Source organism: Pteropus vampyrus, unplaced genomic scaffold (assembly GCF_000151845.1).
Source record: "Pteropus vampyrus isolate Shadow unplaced genomic scaffold, Pvam_2.0 Scaffold498, whole genome shotgun sequence".
NCBI classification, from domain to species: Eukaryota; Metazoa; Chordata; class Mammalia; order Chiroptera; family Pteropodidae; genus Pteropus; species Pteropus vampyrus.
Window position 1 is genome coordinate 903,848 of NW_011889279.1, and position 25,943 is coordinate 929,790.

At 32.9% G+C, this 25,943-nt stretch overlaps 1 protein-coding gene across 1 annotated transcript in view; it reads right to left on the bottom strand.

The window, feature by feature from the left end:
* Positions 1-462: 462 nt before the first annotated feature.
* NUP155 (nucleoporin 155) overlaps positions 463-25,943 on the bottom strand; it is a gene marked incomplete at its 5' end in the record, with an annotated part of 42,145 nt that continues 16,664 nt past the window's right edge. Inside the window, 17 exons of the mRNA XM_011382976.2 lie at positions 463-2,042; positions 2,679-2,785; positions 3,818-3,954; positions 5,859-5,969; positions 6,656-6,776; positions 7,489-7,602; positions 8,509-8,638; positions 12,848-13,002; positions 13,602-13,706; positions 13,926-14,079; positions 14,857-14,992; positions 15,702-15,840; positions 16,518-16,709; positions 18,994-19,124; positions 21,361-21,458; positions 23,659-23,774; positions 24,805-24,871. Coding sequence (XP_011381278.1) covers positions 1,904-2,042; positions 2,679-2,785; positions 3,818-3,954; positions 5,859-5,969; positions 6,656-6,776; positions 7,489-7,602; positions 8,509-8,638; positions 12,848-13,002; positions 13,602-13,706; positions 13,926-14,079; positions 14,857-14,992; positions 15,702-15,840; positions 16,518-16,709; positions 18,994-19,124; positions 21,361-21,458; positions 23,659-23,774; positions 24,805-24,871 — 2,152 coding nt within the window. The remainder of the gene's footprint in view (positions 2,043-2,678; positions 2,786-3,817; positions 3,955-5,858; positions 5,970-6,655; positions 6,777-7,488; positions 7,603-8,508; positions 8,639-12,847; positions 13,003-13,601; positions 13,707-13,925; positions 14,080-14,856; positions 14,993-15,701; positions 15,841-16,517; positions 16,710-18,993; positions 19,125-21,360; positions 21,459-23,658; positions 23,775-24,804; positions 24,872-25,943) is intronic.

Below are 25,943 nucleotides of genomic sequence, written 5' to 3' on the forward strand. Positions count from 1 at the left end.
TGCAGCTGGAATTCTTAAAGCTTCTCAAAAGGTGCTATGTGAATGAAAGGGACAGGGTTCAGATTTCTGACTCCTAAGGACCATTTAGGCATGCTAGCCTGCAGCCCTTTTTAAGGAAGTAGCTTCAATATTGTGAATTGAGTATATTTAACATACACATTAAGGTGCTTGTGTGTAAGTGTACTTAAAATGATATACAGTTATATATATTTTATATATAACATATAGTTTTATATATAAAACAATAAAAATACTGTATTATATATAATATATCGTTATATGTATTACTATATAGCTATATCTAGATATCTAGATATAACTGACTACATATTATATAGATAATGTATTAGATATTATTATACATAATATACATTATATATAAAACATATATGTAAAACAAAACTATGTATATATCCAGCAGAACTGGAGTCACAGCTAAATTATATTTAAGCAAGACTTTCATTCTAAGCAGACATGACAGAATTTTATATTTACAGAATTAACAAAACATAGCATACATTCATTTTCCATACTGAAAAAAACTAAACTTAAGGAATTGAAAAGCTAAAAAATATGAGAGGTAGTGGTTCCTAATGAGTGATATTTTGACATTCTATTAAATATTATAAATTAAAGATTTTAGGAGAAAGGAAGCTAAATTCTAGAATAAATACATAAAGGGCAAATAACAGTCTTCGGAAAAGAACAGAAGTGGAAGGAAAAATATTTTCAAAATGTTCTTTAAAAATTGTCAGAAATGGATTAATGACAATAGGCAGAAGGTAATTACTCTTGGTATAAAAGTGAGAGGAAAGAAGTCCATATTCTTGCCTTTTTGTTAGTCCGGGTCATTCTCTCTCTTTCCTCCTCACACGTCATTACTGGGCCTTTGGGGCACCTGTTTTAATTATTCCAATTTTCTTAAAGACTAAACACTACTTTGCTTTACATATTGTGTCTTGGGTAAAACACATGGGTTGTTGTTACTGATGGGGGGAGGGAGGAGGAGGAATCAGATAGGGAGCTCAATCAACAAACTACCTGTATCCTCTAAAGTAGTGGTTCTCAAACTTGACATACGTGTACTAAAATGCCCTAGATGGCTTGTTAAACCAGAATGCTCAGCCTCACCTCAAATTCTGGATTCAGCAAGGTTTGGGACTGGGACCAGTAATCTGAATTTCTAACAAAATCCCAGATGATGCTGAGACGCTGGTTAGGTACACACACTTGGAGAACAATTGTGTAATGAAATCAGTAGTCAGGAGGCCAAAGAAGACCTGGGTGGACACTAAGGAAAAACAGTATCTCCCTTTTTAGGTGTTCAGGACATAGAATATTACTTACAAGCTTATCACCTGCTCAAAAACAACCAGACGTATGTTAATCATTAAGAATTATAATTGACAAAATTAGTAGCTAGAGGAAATTTCTTTCCAAGGATAAACCTTATCCCTAAATAACTTTTTAAAAGAGACAGTGTTTGTCTCTTCCATATTTAAGGATTGTTGTAGAATCCAGTACTATGGGAATGACCTGCTCAATTAGCCTATTTAAGTTTTGATATCAATATCCTTGGACTAACTTAAAAGTGAATATTATAAATTCAAAATTTCTGTTCTACCTGCAATAAAATTCAAAATTAGAGTTTCCGAATATTTTTAGCCTTGTGTTAAGATCAAAAATAATTTTACCTCAGTTGTTTTTTAACCTGATTAAAACAGTAGTAGTAAAAAAGAATTCATCTGGCAAATGTACTGTTTGTAGATACTAGCCAGTTATTAAAAACACATTTCTATTAAAATTGTTCTTAATTTCTTAGATTTAGAGCACCTGATATCTGGACCCACCTGAGATTTTATTTTACAGATAAAAATGAGTGGATAAAAATACATTACAATAATTAGTGAAGCCGTTCTAATTTAGCCTGAAGAGATTTAAAATTCCCTGTGATGGCTTGTACTGCTATTGAAGAGCTCATAGACTGGAGCTCAACCAGATAACCACAAATAGCATCCAGGCAGAGATTTGTAAATCTTCTCCTGTAAAGGAAAAGACACCTGATCAATTATCTATACATTTGTATACATTTGGAAATATTTCTTCCTATATGACTTCCTTCCAACTTCTGCTAACCTTATACTCCCACAGAAGTGCAAAGACCACAAGATTAAGTACATGGCAAATAGATGAAAACGGAGATGGAAACTCAGGGGGTAGGAAGTAGATTCTCACACAATCACCATTTTTCTTCTGAAGATTATTATAATGAGAAGGTAGCAGTAAGGGATGGCTCCCTTAAATTAATATTAAATTACTTACATTCTTTTGGCCTTTTCAAACAAATATATCTTAAAATGGCCAATAACATCACAAAGCCATAACTGAAGTGTCTTAGCTCACTAACTCAAAGCAGAAAGAGTTTAGAAGTAATTCCTAAGTATAACCTTTTACTTGTAGAAACAATTTAGAACAAGGGTTGAAAAATGGAAAAAACTCTAACTGTTCATATATGCTGATTAATATCATTCAAATAGTTATTGTTAACAAATGAGCCTAAATCTACACTTCTTTATAATTTCCATATCTTTCTTCGTACTCTCTAAATTTGTTACCCAGATATTTATTACAAGCATTTAAAAGTTTTTTCTATAATACAATATCTAATTCATAGTTACCTCTCACAATTTAAGACCTGGCTAGGATTCTCAACATATTTTGTCAATAGTACATGTATACAATCCAAAAGGTGCAGTGGTTTCTTCATTCTGTTCCAGAATGGATCCTATAAAGAAAATACACATCCTGAGTTAAAAGTCAAATGGTGCCAATTGATTTTTTAACCATTTATCTTAGTTAAAACAGCCATCAAAGTCCAAGGAAAAAGCTTGCTGACATTGAAATAAGCATTTACTATTATTATGTGGTTACTAAATTATATATCTGGTTATGGTTAATTTTTACACAACATTGAAAACTGCATTGTGATGTTACTTATGAACCAATCCACTTTGTAGAGCATGTAAATTTCCTGTTAGGAACCTGAGGTAAGAGAAAAAATCCATCTCTTCCCAACAGCTGTGACACCATTTTTACTGTGAACCTATGCAGACTTAGTCTGATGTTGTAAATGCGAGACTAAATTAGTGGCAAAAGAATTTTAATTCTAGTTCTGGCTTCACAAGTTACTAGCTATGTGACTTGAGCAGATTATTTAACATCTCTGCCCTTTTCAGAAGTAGTAGAAAAGGGGATACTACTACTTGCTTATTTCCATCATAGGCTCATTGTGAGGCTTAAATGAGGTACACAAGTGCCTTGTAAAACACTATTATGAACGTTTTGATGATGCTATTATAATAAGGACATGATCTAGTTCAACAGGGTTTTATTTGGATCTTTTATCTTAGTAGGATAAAAATTACAAAATATATAGTCTAATAAAGTTCAATATGGTGAGAAAGATCTTTAAACATTGATATTTTAGATGAAGTTACAATGAATAGTTATTCTGTTGTTTTAAAGTACATGATGATTCTTAATGTAATGTTTAGTCTATTCACCAAGAATAAAGCAGAAATTATGGTTAGTAATATTAAAAAGTCACATTTGATTTTCATCATGATATAAAGCAAAACCACTCTCATTATTGGTTTTAAAAGTCTGAATTATGGTAATTTCTGATACTAAACCAATGAAGCAAATTTGTGATGTACTGGACAATGAGATATTTATAAACATGCAAGCAGAACATGCCACTCCTATATCTAGAAAAAGTTAACTTTAAATAAATGATTTTACTTAATATTTTCCTTACCCGTGACTTGAACAAGTGATCATATACTTCCAGCAGTCTAGGTAATGGCACTCCAATTTCATTCATTGTCTGTATTACAAAACCCACATCCCAGTTTAAAGTACAAACTTGCTGTTCTAAGAACTGAACAATAAAATCTAGGGAAGGAAAGAGATCTAATATTAGGATTTACTCTCCTCCTCCAAGCTTTATTGATATATAATTGAAATATAACATTGTGTAAGTTCAAGGTGTAATGTGTCGATCTGATACATATGTACTGCAAACATTTAGCAAAAGGTTAACATCCTTCACCTCACATGATTACTATTTTTTGTTGTTGTTATAGGGCTGTTAACTCTTAATAATAAAAATAGGCATTATTCATAAATGAGCAGTTTCTAGGGGGAAATCCTTTTAAAAAAGCAATTAAAAAATAATAGAAAATCAGCAAATCTATAGAGATGGAGAGTAGGCTAGTGGCTGCCTAGAGCTGGAGGGTGGAAAGGGGTCAGTAGTGACTGCTACATGGTTTCTTTTGGGGGTGATGAAAATGGTCTAAGTTTATGGTAATGGCTGCAAACTGTGATATACTAAAGCCATTGAATTACATTTAAAGCTATGAGAAAAAATGACATTTTAGTGAATTTGGATAATACAGAAAGGTACAAGAAAATAGGGACCATCCACAATCCCACTAAAGGAGAGAATCCACTGATAATATTTCTTTAATGTATTAATATACTATAGTCTCAATTCAAAAGGCTACTGCATCCTAATTTTAGAAATATTAAATGTTTTTAATGCTGTACTTCTCCCAGGTCCATAAGTTATTTATTTTGATGGTTTTAATGTGCTACCCATTTTCACTTTTTACAACATGTCATATCATAAATAAGATAATGGGTAACATTTAAATTTATATTTATGATACCTGAAATGATACCAATGTGAATATCCATGGGTAAGAAGAATCACTAAAAAAGCTGCCACTGAACCTAGATCTCCCCTAGAATTTACCATGTAAAGACTTCAGACAGCTAAGAAAAATTCTAAAAACTCTAATCTTGTTCTAGTTTGAAATTCCCTGAGCTTGTTTGCCATTGAGAGACTGATAGAAAAAGGCAGGCCTCTTCTACCCTAAACTTAATTGGGTCCAACATTAAAAATCTAAGTCAATACCCCTCACAAAAGGGATTGTGTAGAATGTGAACTTTTGTATTAAAATTGTCATGTTTCACATACTTTCATATATAGACAGATAGACAGACAGACGTTTGCTCTTTATATTTCTGGTCAATGAAATGGCATAACAGTTCATGCTGTACTTACAAGAAATAAGGGTATGATTGTAATCATTTTATTTCTTACCACGTCCAGGGAATAAATACTAAATCAGAGATGGTCTGTAAACAAGTTTGTATCCTCATTTGTAAAGAACAATTTAATATTATGTTATGAGCTTTCTCATATTTCTCAACATCTTTCAAAAACATAAAGTGGTTAACATTCTATTTTATGAATGTATTTATGTTGATTCTATTGTTTCACAACTGAAGAAAACATGATAGGCTGGCAAATAGCTCATAATAATTAGAATCATCTATATAACAATTATAGTCAGCATATTTAAGACAATGGTTCAAAAATTATACTTTTAACACAACTACTTCCTGTTTTAAAGAAAAATATTTCTTCAAATAAGAGCAGTTGAATCAATCATAAAGTACCCATTCACAAAAACATCAGCTATTTTTCTTTTCTTCACAAGTTTGTATAGGGTTACCAACAATATAATCACTATGGTCTGTTAGTCAACCCTATCTCGAGATAGATATATAAACTTGGAATGTCAGTCAAACAAAGTTCCGTACCCAACTATTCATCAACAAATTCTGCTATTCTTTGGAGGTCTATTTCTGAAGAGGTAGAATTAAATTGCTCACCTAAATAGCAACAAAGAAATGATTTCACTCTAAAGATCATTATTTTTCCATGTCAATGAAGAAAACCATCAAAAGAAAAAAGCTCATGACAGCACCTGAGATTGGTTACTGCTTACCTAAAGGAAAGAAGCGAGGTGTGCCAGCATAAATTTTGCCAAGGAGCACAATCTTCAAACTAAGAGCATGCATTCTATCTGAAGAGCTCAATGTCACACTTTCATTCAATTCTATAAGAAAGAGGCATGTCATTAGAAACCCAATTTATTTTTAATGTGAAGTGTTTAAACTGGCTATTTTGCTTCAAAATACCCTAGAACAGATATTCACATTAATATGATGAGCAGATTCTGTTTCTGTTAGTTTCTGGTATACTCTCTTGTCTTACCTAGGCACTGGTTATGAGATTCTGAGGGAAGTGTCTCAGTCTCCCTTATTAAACAGCATAAACCAAAAAAATGACACTGAGAGTTCCCTCTAATATTCACTCACTGGGAACATTCTCTAGAGCAGCAGTCTCCAACAGTCTCCAACCTTTTTGGCACCAGGGACTGGAGCTACTATATGTATGTAATGCCTGATGATCTGAGGTGGAGCTGAGGCGGTGATGCTAGCCCTGGTAAGCGGCTGCAAATACAGATGAAGCTTCAATTGCTTGTCTGCTGCTCACCTCCTGTTATGTGGCCTGATTCCTAAAAGGCCACAGACTAGGACCAGTCTGCGGTGGGTATGGGAGAAGCGGGGTTGGGGGACCCCTGCATTAGAGGACCACCCCGTACCATATCCAGGTAACCCTCCATATACCCTCTACTCATAGTTTTCATGAGCCCTAGATATATGAGCCGCTAGCAGTTTATGTTCCTTTACCAAGTCACTAAGTAATGTATGCTAAATATACTTATGAGTGAACACTTACCTTTTTCTATGATATCTTGCCAAAGTGTCTGCACCAATATAGGGTCTGAATAGCCAGCACAATGAATTATTGCAAGTTTACACTCTGCGAGTTTAAATGGGTCAGCAAATTCCCCATAAAGCTGTGGGAGAAAATGCCAACATTATACATTCAACCAGAGGTCAGCATCCAGAAATTAATAGTGAAACATAACTTGAAAGTTAAAAAGAACCCCAAATTTTATATAATATTCCTTAAATATGATATAAAGATATGCTGTGTAGCTGGTCATAACTCTGAAAGTGCTGAATGAATGGTAAATACATTCAAATAGATTGTAGTATGTGTGCATTGTGCTTTTTCCTGGCTGGGAGATGTTGCAGTGACTTTTCTTCTAGAATTAGTGTTGTCTAAAGTAGGGTTTGAAGAATCACAGAAACACTGACAAATCTCAGGGTACTTAAGGGTACTGAAGCCAAGAATAAATGAAGAAGGAACTAACTGATTGCAAGAGTATGGAGCAGCTGAGAGAGTTACATAAAGATGTTACTTTTCTTAAGACAAGAAGTAAGGCAATAAAATAGCTGGCAGGAGTTTTAACAAAGCCCCGACGTGAGGCTGATAGATTTTTGATAGCCACTGACCTGTAAAGAGAAACTCAGTTCTTTGTAACAGTCGGATACCACAGCAGTGATTTGTCAGCTCAATGACATGCCACAAAAGATGGCTTATTTTGTAGGGGTAGGTTAATCTTTCCCATGAAACAAAAAATTAAATGCAAAAAAAACAAGGAATTTGTAGATATTAAGTGACTGCTTGACTGCTATGGGAATTCTACTTGTTTTTTAAATTACCTTAGTTATGTCCATTAGCTCAGAATCCAGCTGAGAAATTGCATCCTGTACAGAAGAATGATGGGAATATTGCCTTTGCAGTGTCTCTTGTATCTGAAGTTGGATCCTAGCAACCTAGTTGGGAAAGAAAAAAGAAGTCTTAATTTCTTTATGAAAAATCAACTGGTACTCAATCATATAGGTCCTAGAATCTGACTTTAAATTTGTTAAATGAAAAGTAACGTATAAATAAAGACTTCTATGATAATAGACTAGCAACTCTTCATAACATAAAATATCTCACAGAAAGTGTACTGTTGCAGAGTCTCTGCTGCCCACCAATACCCATGCCTCCTATGACTATAGTCAGAGGAATGGCTAGACCATACTTTCCAGCCTCCTTTGTAGAGAAGTATGGACATAAGAGTAAGCTCTCTGCAAAGAAACATGAGTGGAAGTAAAGTATGTCATTTCAGAGCTGAGGTTTTGAAGAGTGAATGTGTTCCTTACATGATCCTTTTCCTTTCCTCCCTGACTGAAGAGGCCACTCACAATAGTAGAGCCAGAAAATAGAACTGATGTCCCCAAATCAACCAAGCAGAAGAAAGCCACCTGCCAATCAGGAACACCCATTCTGGATTTTGTGAATAAGAAAGAAGCTTTTGTATTTGGACCATTAAACGTTTTTGGGTCTCTTAGTTAAGGCAGTTTAGCCTACTCTACTTCATGCATTTACTTATTAGCTTCCAGAATAAATGGTGAATGGGGATATAATCTGCTTCATGTTAAAGCAGTTGGAAAAAATCTATAGAAATGATATAGAGAAAACTTTTAAATTACAGCAATGTCCTATGACCCAAATGCTGTATCCTTGAAATCTTTTAAAAGGTTTATATCTAAATAAATATAAATACAGCAGAAGAGATCAGAATCAATAATACTGACTGCTTTAGACCTATTATTATTAGGGGAAGAAGAGAAAGTGAAATGACATGTGGCTACTTCCCAGGGTGAACAAGCTTAAGTATCTTTAGCACTTACCTCCATTTTTTCTTCTAATTCATGAAGGAATTCACCATCTGCAGCTATTGAAGAAATAGCAGTGGAACTTTTGGCACTAAGAATAGCTCGAGCAATGTACTCTAGTCGCTGCTGAAGTGAAATTTCTGTGCTGGGGGAAAAACACTTACTTTTATTTATAGGAAATAAATAAAGAGCGAAGATACAAGTATTTCAATTATGATGTACTATTTTATACCAAATGAACATAAAAGGTTATCTGAAACTTGAAAAAATTATTGGAGGATTTCTAATAAAAGAGATCCACAATTAAAGGAAACAGATAAAGAGATACTTATGCTTGTGTCCAAAAAAGTAACTTCCAATGAAAATTTTAGTTCAGAATATTAAAACTTAGTATCTTCTAAAATTATATTAAGGACAACATTCTTTATTGCTCCTCATACTCTTCACATCTCTGCCTTAATATGACCAATACTACATTTCATATTCCAGAGAGCCACTAGAACAACCACTTAAAAACAAAAATCAGATGTCACGTCCTTTCTCAAAACCCTCCAATAGCTTTCCACCTACTCTTCCAACCTCATCTCCTTCCACTTGCTCCCAGGCTCATTGGCTCTAACCCTACTGGCTTTGTATCCCAAACATGATAAACTTATATTTGATGCAGTGTCTGTGCATAAACTACTGTTCCTTGTGCTTGGACCACTTTCCCTCCATTTCTTTACACAGTTGCTTATTCTTGTCATTTGAGTCTCAATTTTAATGACAGTTTTTCTGAGCATCCTAGCTAAAGAAGATGCCCAACTCCTAAGCGCTTTCTACTATATTATTGTATTTATAGAAGCTGCACTTATTTGTTTACGGTCTTTAACCCACTAGGATGAGAGGTCCTTGGAAGTGGGGATGGTGTCTGTCTTGCCCACTACTCTTTCTTGCATGTCTTCAACATCACTGGTGCTCAAAATCGATTTGCTGGTGAACTGACCGATGGGTGTCAGAAAGTTCCAAGTATGTATCCACCTCACTGTCAACAGCTTCAGCTCCTTCGAATCCCCTAACTCTATCAGACCTGGCTTTCACATTATAAAGCACTTTGGCATTAAAAACAAACTAACACATTTAGTTGTTAGCAACCTCTCAGATCAACAAGTATTAAATGTAATGTTTTTTGAGATTAACAACAGATTTATTAGTGAACATCTGAGATACCAGAAGTAAATGGTATAATATTTTTAAATTTTAGCAGGTAAATATTTTAAATCTAGAAACTGATACCCAGTCGAAATTACATTCAGTTTTGAGGGTAAAAAAGACTTTTTTTTTTTTTTTTGGATATTGATGAATTCAGAAAGCTTATTATTTTGTATATGTTTCCAACAAAGGTTACTGGAGGATATACTTTACTAATCCAAAGTAACTATGCACATGTGTGCACACACATACATACACACATACAGCATGCTTTCCCCATGCTAACACACTCATCCAAAAATCAAAACTAAAACTGAATAAAATCTAAGATCCAGCAAACAAAATCCAAGATCAGGAAGGTGTTTATGACAGACATGTGCAGCTAGCTATCAGCATATCTGGGGATGAGGGAAGAGGAATGTTAAGATATTACATGAGTTTGCTCTAAATTTAGTGGTAACCATCATAACTTGTATGAAGAAAATTTCTATACCAAAAAAAGACAGAAAAATCTGTCAATGTAACCAGAGAGAGGAAGAGTGGGGGCAAGGGGAACAATAGGAAAGTATAGGATAAAAGGTGGCAAGTTCATATATAGTGGTAATTAAAATATTTAAAAGAGAAAACACGTGATGTATTAAAAAAAGATCCAGCTGCACAATGTTAACAAGAGACACAACAAACTGAAAATAAACTTTAGAAATAAAGGGGCATAAGAGAATGTATCAGGCAATGGTGAGAAAAGAAAGTTCATGTGCCACCTTTAATAGTGAACATAGAAACCAATACAGAAAACTGAAATTTTATCAGGTGAAGGATATGTCATAAATGATATAATTCACCATGATATGAATCTTGATTCTTTGTATTAATGACTGAATCTTTATATTAACATAAACTTTACATTAATCTTAAATTTATAGTATTAATATGCCCTTTATATTAATAACTCAAGTGTGTTTTGCTCATCATATCAAAAAGTGAAGAACTTGGTAAAAGTGTGCGTGGATAGCAGAAACGTGGCTGGAGGGCTCCAGACTGGGGCTTCTGGGGAAGAGGAGTGACCTGAGCCCACACCTTGTATAGTACTTTCCTCCCTATGCAGTGGACTAGTGAGAGTGGTCACATTTTTTTCCAGTGTTGATATCATTCTTCAATGATGGGGAATCAAGTTATAAATAAATTGACTTGAACGCACTTGAATCTCATTACCATGTGCTCTCCTTTCTGCCACTACTAGCCTATTATTCTAATCAAAGAAATATTGATGCCATCAAAACTGCCTTTGAAAAACAAATAACCCTCCCTGATTATGATTTAGTCCTTCCTGTAGATAAATGTAACTTTTGACATCCCAATTAATTCCAATATGAATCAGAAAAAAACTGGCTTTCTTTTACTTTTAGAGAGCCTTAAACTGTCCTTCTGTATAGCTATGAGAAAACAAAAGGAAAAAAGAATGAACTCCTTTCTCCATTCTATCTTTCAAAGTACAAATGTGTATGATAGTTAATGAGCACTGATCATCTTGTAAGGTTATATAAAGGACTGTACATTTTTAGGAGCCCTGTTTCTTAAAGGTTTTCCTTTCTTTTCCCTCTCATCTCTAAAAAACCCTCTTGAACCAAACATTTTAAAAGTAACACTTATTTCCAAATTATTTAAAATAGAACATTCTATAGCTGCCAATTTATATACGCAAAAACAATATAGTGAGAAAGACAGTAACTAATAGTTGGAAAAACAATTTATTGTGGAAAGAAATGGTTAAGTTGAGAGCAAAAGAGTGGATAGACAGGGTATTTCACATGAAGAGAAAATTAGGGTGTGTGTATGTGTGAAATAAATATGGATAATGAGTATTCTTAAAAGTTAGAGAATTTCTGAATATTTTGTAACAAGAATTTAATGATTGTTATAACAAAGAAAAAGGTTAATAAACAGTCAAGGAAGGGCAATTTAGAGCCACTCTAAGTTTTTGAACAATAAGTGGTGTGATAAAAATGGCTTACAAAAATTTGTATGGTAATGGTATCTATGACTATCAAAAACAAATGACAGGAGTAAATTCAGAAATGAGATAGTAGTGAAGGCCTGGATAAGAGCACAATCCATGTCCTTCCAGCAGAACACAGTATATAAAAGGTACTCAGACACTGGATAAAGAAATGAATTATATAACCTTAAGATACAGAACTACAGTGAATTCTTCAATATTTAATAATGCTGTTAATTCTTAATTATACACACTATGAATTAACCGAGGCCTTTACTACTTTAAATTTCTTTCCTTTCCTTTTATTAAAGCAAAACCAAAGAAATTAAAGTCACATATATATGTGATCTTCTGTAAGGAGAACTTATAAAAATCAAATAACTATTATGACCAAAAAGGGCAAAATACCAAAAAAGTCTTGAGTCCACATACACAATAAATACACCTGCGTCAGTGAGCTGTGTGAATGTGCATGTGCACACACATACTCACACTTGCTATTAGCCATATCTGGACTCTTTAAGCAATCATTCTGATTAACTTCATTTAATAATAGTTCTGCCTCAGCAACCTTCTCTTCCTTACTTAACCACTCTCCAGTATTTAGAAATAGCGCCTGTATTATTTTGGCAACGAAAATTTCAAATGAAAATAAAGGGTCAAATTAATTATCTGTCCAAGATTTTATTAAATTGTCTTTTGATATGATAATCTAATTAGAATTTCCAATGCTTTCTTTAATAGGGTTCTTAATCCTCTAAGACCTTTCAGTAATTTAAACCAATGTCAAGTAGGGAAAAGAAGTCTGGAATAGTAGAACATTTAAAATTAAAAAGCCTTTGAGAGGTAGTTTTTGTTCTTTTAAATAAGAACAGTAATTAGTTGCCTTAGTAGGGAGAATTTAAAGACATACTTTAGAGGAAAGGATTTAGAAGACAGTTTGACTAGAGACAGTCTTAGGTATTCTTTTAGTATCTCTTACATGCTATTAAAAACAAAACAAAGGAAAAAAAGAAAACTGTAAACTTTAGGTAAATATAAGTAAAAGCATAAAAATTCTACATACATATAATCTGAATGAGGTTTTATTTAAATTCTGAAATCTGAATGTACCTAGATATAGCTAGGTTATCAATCATTCTTTACAGTGAGGCTGTTATGCCATACCTATGCATGTCAGCCAGTTTGGACAGGACACGAGCAGCATTACTGAAACTTCTGTTCTTCTCATAGTACCTCCAGAGTAAATCCATATAGCGCACTTTGTTTTGATCAACTTTGGCCATTCGGACTAGATGTGGTTCCAGAAATGGAGAAGCAATCTGGAAATTGTACAGTTCATCAGAAACATTTTCTCACCACCTACTTGCTCTTTACATAGTAAATATAACATTTTAAAGATAAAGGTAGGTGTGCCTTGTTTTATGAATACATAAGCAATATTATAATCCAATAATAGATAAAAGAGAGGGCAATTTTTCTCATTATAAATGACTGTGTTACCACAGTTAATGAAAGAGTTGCTACAACAGTTGCATTAGGGTACTAAAAATAATTTATTATAATCCAATTAGAAATCTTTTAATAAACTCTAAGAACATAGTTATTGATTCCTAGACTGAGCTCCACAGCATCCTTGAAATTATCAAATGCCATGCATTCATTTTATAGACTCAGAGACACTGAGGCTTAGGGTAGTGAAGAGATGTGTGGGGTCACATAGTGACTTAATGGTAGAGCTAAAACGAAGTTCAGGTCTCCTAATTCATAATCCAGTGACTCCTACTCCACAATATAAACTATCCCAATCAGGTGATGAATAACTAGAAAAGTAGCACAATGGTCCACTTTGTCCACCAGGAAAAGATATTATATTACTTATATAAAATAACAATAGTGCAATGAAAAACCATTTTTTTACCTGTAGCAGTTTGTCTGCAAGGTCAGCTTGTATTAGCCAATTATAAAGGGCAATACTAAAGAGTTCATCTTTGGATCGTTGAGACAATTTAAGCATTTGTTCAAACTAAAATAAAGAAAACGGTAAAAATTAGCCAGTTAAAGGCTCTGTTTCTAGACATCATAAACTCTTAGCCTTATAAATCCCTAGTAAGAAATCAAGAATCCTTAAGTGGTAAGTTCTAAGTGCTCCTACTTTCCCCAAGATGATGATGATGTTATCAAGAGCACAGAGAGCTTCTAAATACAATGTATTTTCAGAATGAAAATACGCTATGTCCCTTACGTGATGTCCTGCCTCTTCATTACTCAGCATATTGGGATCAGAAGACAACACGGGAGGCCCAGGTTTTTTGGGTACACTGGGAGACTGAGGAGCAGCCTTACTCTGATTCACCAGTTCTTGAAGTGTATCTGTAATACACTTGTAACTGTTTAATCTGAAAAAGAATGGGAAAGGAGCAATTACATTAATTAGACAGCAACTGATTTATCTGATTTTAAATACACACAAAAATTTAAAGATAATTTTTTGAGAATAAATATATGTACATATTTGGTTTTAAAAATGACAATTGGGGGATCGTTTCATAAACTATATAAATGTCTAACCAATGTACGATATACTCGAAACTAATAATAAAATAAATACTAAAGAAATAAAAATAAAAAATAAAAATAACAGAAATTACATACTTTTCAATAGGTTTGAGAAGCATTTGGTTAACCATAAAAAGGTAAAGTCACAAAAATGACTGTATTAACAAAAACCGTGTCTTAGGTTATATGTTTCCTGTATGGACAGACATTTTTCCTTTAACAGTCTACTAATTTGTGAATATTTAAAAATCATCCTTTAAAATAAAACACTAATCTTCACCTAGAAATTGGGGGGAAAGAGAAGGAAACAAGTTTTGTTTCCAAGTTATCTCATTTAAAATTGACATTAATAGTCTCAGAAAAACCACAGAAGCAAGTTCAAAAACATTTTTAAGTTCTCAAGAATTTTCACCAGACTGAAATTTTATCCCTAGGCAAGGAATTATAATGCTGATTCAGGCCTCTGATAAAACAAGTCATTTTAAACTGAAAACATAATTCAATTCTATAAGGCTTATACTTGAAATATTATTTCCATAATACTAGGCAATCAAACTTTACACAAAGAAAAGTCTCTATTCATAAAGTTGACAGTCTACTAAGGTAATAATACTCGCCTTTCTTGGAAAGCCTGAAGTCCCACCATGTCTTCTTCTGGTTCTCCATGTTTATAGAAATGAAGTCCAAGACCCTGAGGATCTTTTTTCTCTGCAGCAGTAAGAGAGAGCTCCACCACACCCTCATAAAAACGCACTAAGGGGAAAGAAAAAGGACAAAGACTTAAAGCTTATTATTAAGCTAGATACATTTTTCTTTAGCTGGCTTATAAAAATAATGATCAATATTACTGTTTCTACTGTATATTAGTTACCCTGATAACAATATCATATAACATATTTCTGATGATTCTACCAAAGAACAAGGTCCTAACATGCCTAAAAGGCAACTATTAAATCTATTTTCTTCATTGGGAAAAAATTTTTGTATTTAAAACAACAAACAGAAGGGTTTCAGCTCCTTGTTGAAAAAAACCTTGGGATTCAAAACAATACCTCTGCTAACAGTTATTACTTTTATATTATGTTAGATATAATTTAGAGTTATTTTAAAGAGAGCAGGTAGGTAATATTTTAGAGTTAATAAAAAAAATTTCAAGCATCTTAAAATTAAATGCAACACAGAAAGCAATCAAATACAAATAGTAGTTTAACTGGACAAGGACTGAAACATCAATGTTGAAGTTATATATTTGAAGACATAAAAAGCATCACAGCTTTTGCAGGGGCCAGTACAGTCATCACAACTAAAACACAAGGAATGAATTTCCTAAGTTGAAGAAAGATTTGCCTCTGCAAAGGTGAAGGAAGATTTGCCTCTGCGAAGAGGCTCTTCATCACTAACTTTAGTCACACAGTAATTCGTCTCCTTATTTAAGAAGATATAAGAACATTTTGTTTCTCACCCTGTCTGTACTGAGCACAAACATTCGAAAGATCAACTTGATTGCTGATTTTTTGATACTCCTTTAAGGATTCCCTTAACATTCTTTCCTTTTCAATCTTATTTTGAACTTGCCGAGAACGCTGGAGAAGCTCATTTGCCTAGAAGTAGAGAAGACAAGAACTTAAAAAGATATAAAATCAAGCATATAGATGATGCTATCAATATAAGTTTTAGTCTATGTCTAAATTTATGTCTAGTTAATTATAATCAATAATAAAAACAACACTACAAACTTACTTCTTCTTAATTTTAGGCAGAAAAGTTTTTGACCAAAAAATCCTAGCTATTCTTAATTCCTCTCACAAATATGTTAAGCAAGATAGCTTCTGACTGGTAAATCTCTTGCCTAGTCAATACATTACTGGTCAGCAGGCAGTCCATGTGATACTGATTTTTTAAAATTTTTCCACCTGTAGGAAAGGATCAATAAAAATTGCCCAATTAACTCTAATTTATTATAGACTTACTTTAGGTTTTAGTGATTTTCCTTACTTTCTAAGGAAAGACATATTTAAGCATCGTCTTTTTAAATATGGCCTAGAAATACTATCAAAGATTCTTTATGAAAACCTTAAATATATATGTATTTTAAGAAATCATGTATTCCAACCCAATTCTTACAAAGAATAGGATTCTGAGGCTAGGAGAAGTTAAGAAATCTATCAAGGTCCTATATTAAGTAAAACATGGTTCCTGATTCCAATTCTAGTGTGCTGTTCATCATACCACAAAACCTCCTGTAAGAAACACTGAAATAGGTAACAAAGCATCATACCTTAGAACAAACTGCATCATCAGTACTATACAGAAGCGGACAGATATCCTGTAAGTGTAAACTAATGCCATCAACAGCAGCATTATCTCTGATGTAGCAGTTGATAAGAGAAGCAATTAATGCCCCAGTCAGTTCTTTGTCCCGGATTACCAGATCTTTAAAGGTGGTGATTTTCAACTGCTCTTGAAATTCCTAGGAGTATAAAAAAGAATCTTTCCTTCTATCGAATATATAGAAATATCATATTTCCGCAAAAAATAAAATTTTTAATATAACCAAAACATTAATACTTTATAATTAGAAAGAGAAAATATACTAAAACTATACAAACTAATACATTTTTTAAAACTTTCACAGAATCATACAGAACTGGAAAAGAAGCCACAGTATGTCCAGTCCAAAGCTATCACTTTACAAATGAGGAAAGTAAAGCCCAGGCAGAGCCAAAATTAGAGCCAGGTCTTGATTTCAGTTATAACCAGGAAAGAACAATTATCTAGCTACATCGAAAAAAATCTTGGGCTTATATTTCTTTTTCCTAAATAATGTCAGTTCTGTTACTCGGGGCCTCCTAATGTTAAAGTTTAATTTCATTTTGAACAAATCTCCTTGTTAAATTGAGTTCTAAATTACTGAGGTGATTAAAACTAGAGTAAAACATTCTGTTTAGTGATTTGATTATTTTTTCTAAATTTCAGCAAATATATAATTGTTCAAATTTTTGAACTAATATTTAATTTGCATTCCTTGAGCACAAAATTTGTGATGCAAGGAATGAAGCTTTGAAGATGGGTCACAAAAAAGAGGCACAGGCTAAAATTTTACCTAAATTTATGTTTATTACCCCATAACATTTATTCTACCTGGCATGAAAAAGTTTTCATAATTAAACATATTAGGTTGTATTTTTTTTTTTTTAAGTATATATTTCAAAGAAATAAAACCACTAACAAAACAACTCTTTGGACATTATTGAAAAGAACTAAGGAAATGCCTTTTAACTTTGAAAATTGTACTTAAAAGTCAAGAATTAAACATTTCAGGGTAACCAAATAGCACTAAGGGAAAATTATGTTTTATAGAATTGCAGTTAATATAGAAGATGTCAGATTTAGAAAATTACCATTCGGTAATTCTAAATGAAATAACTCATTCAATGATCATCAATGGATGATGAAAGTCTGATGGAGAATTTCACAATGGCAGGACTGGATTTACCATTTGAATCTAGCAATCAATTTTAGTATCACTAAAGGTGGGACAATCAAACCTTTTGTGTCACCTAATATAGTATGACACACAAACTACTACCTATGAAATATTTTAATTCTTCCTTAAATAAATGTACTTGAACTTCAAGCAAGCTTCCGTAGATTTAAACCCCATTTTACAAAAAATGCAGGAAATAAAGGAACAAGTTTACTGCAAGGAAGGTAAAGACAACCTCAAAATGTTGGGCATTCCACAAGGTTGATGACCCAATGTCTACAAGGCAATAGCAAGGAAATAAAAGAGAAAACTACTCTAAACTGAAAGAGATTTAAGAGAATCAAATTCAATAAGTGAAACAATTCTTTAGATTGTGATATGAATGAACCAATCTGTCCTAAAAAGCTATTTTTAGGACAATCAGAGAAATTCATTATTTTAGATGCTACCAAAGAATTACTGTTAATGCTGCTGAGTGTAATAATGACGTTATTCAGAGAAATGTCTATCTTTTTTAAGACATACATACTAAAGTATGTAGGAGTGCAATGATGTGATATCTGGATCTACTTTAAAATAATTCAGGAAAGAAAAAAAGATAGATTAAGCAAAGTTGGTAAAAAATTGAAATGTTGAAGACAAATATATATGGGGACTAGTTGTAGTACTGGCTCTATTTTTGTGTATGTTTAGAAATGTTCACAATTAATAGGAAGAAATACATTTGCCCCAAATAACTTGTCTAATATTTAGATGAATGCAAATTATCATTTTCATTAAAAAGGATTCAAATGAGAACTGCAAGATAAACAAGAAACATTTATTTCCCACATGGTAAACATCTTTCTTTAAAGTAGGAATGTTGAATTAAGATTTGTGAACTTAAAATCACATGCAAAAATTTTGTGGTTTTGTTTGTATGCATTCTTTGAGGGTGGGGAAAGACAGTTTGATCGGTTTCCCAAAGGGATCTGTGGCCCAAATAAAGGTTACAATCTACTGTTTTAAAAAAATATTTTTAGTAAAGTAAGATTTCATTCACATGCCTTCTAAAGTTCTCATGTACTATAAAAAGTTGTGGCTCCGACAAAGTGAATCCCTCGATCTTTAGTGTAATCTTTCTATAACATACTAACTTTACCATGACTTAAGTGCTTCCCAAAATAATCTCCTCCTAAATTGATGTGTAAGATTAAAGCTCACACAAAATAAAACAAACTAAGCATAGTATTAACAGTATGAACTTAAAGAGAAAAAAAAATCCTACCTTCTGAAGTTCTCCTACAATGACAGTGAATTGATGTTCACAAAGAAGTTTCCATAAAGCCAGAGCCTGGTATGATTTTCGAACCAATTGCTGGATTGCCTGAAGTGAAATCTTTTCACTCAGTTGAGCCTCTAATTGCAAAATACAATTAATAAAGTTTTATAAAGTGACATAGGTTATTCTATTGCAAGTAAAACAATAATTTATCTCAAATAAAAACTACTAGTTAAGGTTGAATTCCTCATTGTTCTCTCTCCCATCACAGGCAACCATGATCATGAGTTGTTGAATTTGTGTTTTTATCTGCTCATCACACACACACACACACATACACACAGTGTACATTGTGTGTGTACACATAAACAATAAAAATATTTGTTTTTAAACAATGTACACCATTGCTTTTTATATTTAATTATATTTTTGCGGGCTACCCATATTGATAAATATAAACCTAGTACATTTATTTTGATTGCTTAGTGTTCATTATGTAAGTATACTACAATTAGGTCCATTGTCCAAAGAACATTTATATTTTGTTCGGTTTTCCTACTGAAACAATAATGCAATGAATATCCTTAAAAAAGATCTCCTGGAAAGTGCAGTTAAGTCTCTCTAGGATCGAGTTTCTTAAACCCTAGATTAAGATGCTCTGATGAATCATAAAATCAATTCGGTCAGCTTTTATTTTTCTTAAAGAAGAAATAAAATAGAATAAAAAAAGAAATATTAGAGTATAACACAGGTATAGTCATTTTCTAAAATTTTATTTTAGTTGTGTGTGCATGCTTTTAAACATGTGTTATAATATAAAATGTATTTCTTACTGTGGGGAAAAAAATGTCTGATAAAGACTGTTCTAGGTTATATACCTAGAAGTGAAACTGCTGGCTTTGGTATATATGCATCCTCAGCTTTCACTAGATATTACCAAACTGCTCTACAAAATGGTCATTTCAGCGTATACTGCCAGCAATTTGAATGCTCCCATTTGTATAATTCCTTACAACTAATGCTTGGTATTGTCAGGCTTAAGGCCTTACTGAAGTACCATTAGCAGTACTGAAGAATTTACAAAATGGTAACAGAAAACTAGAGCCAGCAGGAAGAAAGTACCTTGGGATCAAAGTAAATGACTGAGCCTTAATTAGCCAAGTTCTATCAGCCAGAATAACTGCCTCAAAAAATAGAAGACAAAAGACTTTAAAAAATTAAATGACAGGCAAAATTTAACCAATAATTTATTATCCAGTTCATATCTGGAATGATTGATTATATGAACTTTTTAGTTCCTTTACTCTTTCCTTAGTTATTATTTATAATAGCAAAAATACAACCAAAAACTTGATTCACATTTTTAACTCTATAGATGTGTCACTCATCATTAGTAAAATGCAAACTAGACCACAAGATACCACTTCATACCCATTATAATGGATTAAAAAAAAAAAAAAACTGAAAAATAACTGGTGATGTAGAGAAATTGGAACCATTTGTGAATTACTGGTAGAAATGTAAAATGGTGCAACTGGTATGAAAAACAATATGTCATTTTCTCAAAAATTTAAGAATCAAATTACCATGTAATCCAGCAATTTCACTTCTGGGTATATAACAAAAGAATTGAAAGCAGGGACTCAAATTTATAATTGTATACCATGTTCATAGCAAGACTATTCACAATAGCCAAAAGGTGGAACCAATCCCAGTGTCTACTAGGATGAATGGAAAAACAAAATGTGGCATATATACATAATGGAATATTAATCAGTCTTAATAAAGCAATTCCAACATGCACAAATAAACTTTGAAGACATTATGCTGAATAAACTAAGCCAATTACAAAAAGACAAATACTGTATGATTTCACTTACAGGAGGTAACTGCAGTAGTAAAATTCAGACACAGAAAAAAAAAAAGAACGGGACTGTTAGGGTCTGGGGGCAGAATAAAAAGGGGAGCTAACACTTAATGGATACAGAGTTTCAGTTTGGGAAGATGGGAAAAGTTCTACAGATAGTGTTAATGTTTGCAAAATATGAAAGTACTAAATACCACTGAAATGTACACTTAAAAACAGTTAAAATGGTAAATTTTATGTTATACATATTTTATAATTAAAAACTCATTTAAAAAGGTGTATATCATGTTTTCTGATTGAGGAAGGGAAAAAATGTATAGGCTAAAAGTTATGGAAATACATGACATCCATATTGTTCTACTTTTCCCAATCACAGTGATGATATTTTAATAAAAACATTTGTTACCACAAACTGATCTTATTAAGATGTTCATTGTTTTCTGTTCAACTAATAAAACTCTTTTCTGGGGTCATGTACATTTAACTGATCGGAAGCAATAACTTACCATGAAACTTCCTCTGCAGCTCCTGTTGCATTTGCTGGGTATTTCCATTTTCGGGACGCATGAATCCTATCAGCCTCTGCTGTACTTTGGCAGTAGTACTGAAACAGAAATTCCAGAACGTGTATTTATCTTTCACAACTTTATTAAGCTATAATTAATATGTCATACAATCCAACATTTAAAATTTACAAATTAATTTTTTAAAACATATTCATATAGGGTTGTGCAATTATCACCACAATCTAATTTTAGAACATACCCCTCCTCCCACAATTAGCAGTCAATCTCCATTTCTCCCTTTCTCCCACCTCTACCATAAGCAACTATTCATCTACTTTCTGTGTCTATAAATTTGCCTTTACTAAATATTTCATATAAATGAAATCCACTGTGGTGCCCCATTGTTGTTATAAGTCCTTTATTTCAATGTTTGCAATTTCAAGCTCTAACTGCGTATAAATTTCCCTAAGATACAATTATTAAAGGATGCAAAGAGCCAGGTAGCAAAGAATAAACAAAATAAGCATCAAATCTCATCGGGCTGTCCCTTCCATCAGGCCCAGATTTCCTCTGGAGCTACATTAAATATTGTAGGGTGTTGATACCACTACAGTCTCCCAACTCACTTGAGAGAAACTGTACCTTACACTAAGGGAAAAATCTATCTGTTGACCTAATTTCAGCATTTTACCATATTCTGGGTCAAAACTAACCCTGTGAGCTTCACAAGGGCTTCACTTACATGACGGTCTGCTACTGAACACTGACCACAACGGCTGATAAATAAAAATATTAATTTATAAATAGAGCCAGAAAAATACCACCAAATATATTTGCTAGCTTGGAAAAGAAAAATATTAGGCAGTTGAAACCAATAGCCCCGAAATAACTAATGTCAAGAAAAATGGAAAAACTTGAAAAACAACTCCAGTTGTATTCTCACGGAGATTTGGGATTCATATTACAAGTGCTAGTTGCCATGAAAAAGGAAAAATCAGAAAATAAAAGCTCTTGCAATTAAAAATATAATGGCCAGAAAAAAATTTATCAGAGAAACTGAACAGATGCTAGTTTAAAATAGAGTAAAATGACTGAGAACATCAACTCTAGGAATTCTGCAATCTACATAACACACATAGCAAGAAAGGAAGGAAGGAGAGAAAGAAGGGAGGGAAGAAAATTATGGAAGAAAAGAGAACTAAGGCTAGATTCAGGAGAGTCAATGTGATTCTCCAAAGAGAACAGAAAAGAGGCAATGGTGCAAATAAAAAGTAATAAAAGAAATATATCAAAGTTTAAGTCTTTAGGTCTAAATGCTCATTGAACACATTTTATTCTCAATTCCCACTGAAAGAAAACATACTTAAAGACATGATGTAATTTCTGAATTTTAGTAATACAAGAAAAAAAAGCATAAAAATTTCAAAGTAAGCACAAGACACAGAGGAAAAAAAATCAGAAAGGCAATGCATTTTTTTCTGCAACATTAAAATTTAAGAAGAAAATGTATCTGAAGATCTGTTCAACTGATGAACTGACAAACGAAACGACTACAAGGGAACCTTGAAAATACTACGCCAAGGGAAAGAAGTCAAAAACAAAAAGCCACATATTGTATATTTGCACCTATATAAAAGATCCAGAATATGGCAGATTCATACAGCAGATAGATTAGTGGCTGCCAGGAACTGAGAGAGGGGAGCCAGAGAGTGCTATGGACTGAATGTTTGTGTCCCGCCAAATTCATATGTTGAAGCCCTAACCCCAAAATGATATTTAGAAGTGGGGCCTTTGGGAGCTAATTAGGTTTAGATGAGGTCATGAAGGTAGAGCCCCGGTGAGAGATTAATAACCCTATAAGAAGGCACCAGAGAGCTTGCTCTCTCATTTTCTCTCTGCCTTATAATGACACAGAACGAAAGCAGCCCTCTGTAAACCAGAAGTGGGTTCTCACCAGAACCTGACCATGCTGGCATCCTGATCTCAAACTTCCAGCCTCTAGAACTGTGAGAAATAAATGCTTGCTATTTAGGCCAGTCCACGGTATTTTTGTTACTCTGGCATGAACTAAGACAGGGAATGATTGCTAATGGTTACAGGGTTCCTTTTTGGTGTAATGAAAATGTTCTGAAATTAGACAGTGGTGATGACTGCATAACCTGTGACTATACTAAAAACCACTAAACTATGTATTTTATAAGGATGAATTTTATAATATGTAAATTATATCTCAGCAAAAAAGAAAAAAAAAAAAAAGAAAAGGAAATAAATGAGTAAATAAATCCCACTTATTCTTACTTTGGATTTCCTAATGGCCCTCCTGCAAATTGGGAGTTTCTATCTAGAAATTCTTGCAAGCCTTTTAGCTCTTGTAGCACTGACTCCAGGAGTTGGGAGGGAACACTACTTTCAATCTGTAAGAAAGGAAGTATTTTCAAGTCTAAAAACAGTGTATATGTGAAAAACATGCTCTGTATACCTATAATTAAATATAAAGTTTTAATTTTGAAGTACCCTATCTTCATAAACAGTAAAGTATTTCTTACATCAATTCATACTTGGTGACCAGAACAAAGGGCTAGATACCCATATCCCTCCCCTTCTCCTCTGGTTTGATTTATATATAATTTACAGACAGTAAACACACAAATCTTAAGCAAACATCTTGTTAACTTTTTACATTTTAATAGAGTTACCACTCAGATCACAATATGGAATATTTCTAACATCCAAGAAAAGTTCCCTAATGCTTCTTTTTAGTCATTAGTCATTCTATCTCCCAGGTACTGCTTTTCTTATTTTCATCAGTATAGATTTGTTTAGCCTGTTCTTGAACTTCATATAAATGGAATCATATACTGTGTTAAGTAAATCCAGGCTTATTCTTAGAAATGTGAACTTGAAAAGAGTATCAACATTGAAAAGATATTTGGTATCGTTTCATTTTAAAAAGACAAAACTTAAAATAAATTGCATTCACATTTCACATTAAAAATTTTACTACCTGAATTTATGATTAATACATACTTCTACAAAATATTTTCTTAAAAGTACTCTAGAAAATACTCCAATGCACAGAAACTAGCACTGGGTCCACTGAGTTTTGGAGTATATAAGCAAAATATTTAAATAGTAGCTCTGAGCAATATTAAGTGTTAGGACTTTATTTAACCCTCACAAAAACCTTATGAGGGGGATATATTACTATTCTCATTTTATAGTGAGGTATCAGGCTCGAAATGTTAAGAAATTTATTCATCATTTAATAAGTGACAGAGCTGAGACTTAACCCAACAGTTTATTGGACAAGTACACAAACATATATAAAAGAATAATCACTGCATTTGTTTATAACATTAAGAAATGTGAAATAATAAACTTATCCATTAATAACATAAACTGGTTACATACAAATAATGGAATACCATTATACAACACACTTACTGCAGTGATCTCTCTGTTGCCACTCTTGAATACTCTTTCCACAACTAAACTAGCATCCCAGATATTTCTGGAAGAGAAACATGTATTAATAATTGTGCTGTGGATGAATAAAAACACAGACAGCATTTAGTAAATTTCTTTTTAGGTGTTTATTAAAGTATTGCAATAGTTTCATTTAACATTTTACCAAGTTATCTGAAAAATACAAAAACAAGAAAAAAAAAAGGAAAATGAAAATTTCCAAACCTGATATATCAAAGTTATTTCATATAATGAAAGACTGCTGAAGAAAAATCAAAAGGCTGTGGGAAATGAATTGCAAACAAGGAAGCTAATAATGCAAAAATAAATTTAAAAGAGTTCTGTACCATTTTTAAGCAAATAATTTGAATGAAAGCAAATACATCAAATCTGAGAAAAACATATACTATGTATGATAATTCACTAGATAGTATGGTAGACTGCAAAAATGACTGTTATACTTTATTCCTCCTACAGCTATCCCATTTACAATATGACTTTGATTCTTTTCTCATAATGAGGAGTCCATGTCCCACTTTTTGTATCTGGGTTGGCCTGGAGATGTTCCCCTGGCCAAGTGAATGAGGTGAAAAAGATGGTAGGCCAACTGTGAGCCCAGGCATCAAGAGAGTTTGCAAGTCTCTACTCTCTCATGAACCTTGCTATTACCAAGTGAATAACCCCTGGATAGACTGCCAGAGGATAAGTGACCATATGGAGAACAATCCAGCTGTCCCAGCAGAGGCTACTCTAGACAAGCATAGAAACATTACCGTAAACATGTGACAGTCCAGCCAAGATTGACAGAGCTCTCTTCAACCTCAGAGCTAAATGCACATGCATGGATGAGCCTAGCCAAGATCTGAACTGTCTAGCTGACTTGCAAACACATGTCACTGAGTTATAAGGTGGTTTTTTAAACACTATATATTAATATGCATAGATATATTTTGAAGATATATGTATATATATAAAACACAGGAATAAATATAGATGGTTAGATTTTAAAAAGCTGAAAGATAGAAAACAACTTTATTAATGGACAAGTGAGCTAAAACTATAAGTACAATTTAATAGGAATAAATAATGTTCCGAATTTAGAATTAAAAATATTAAAC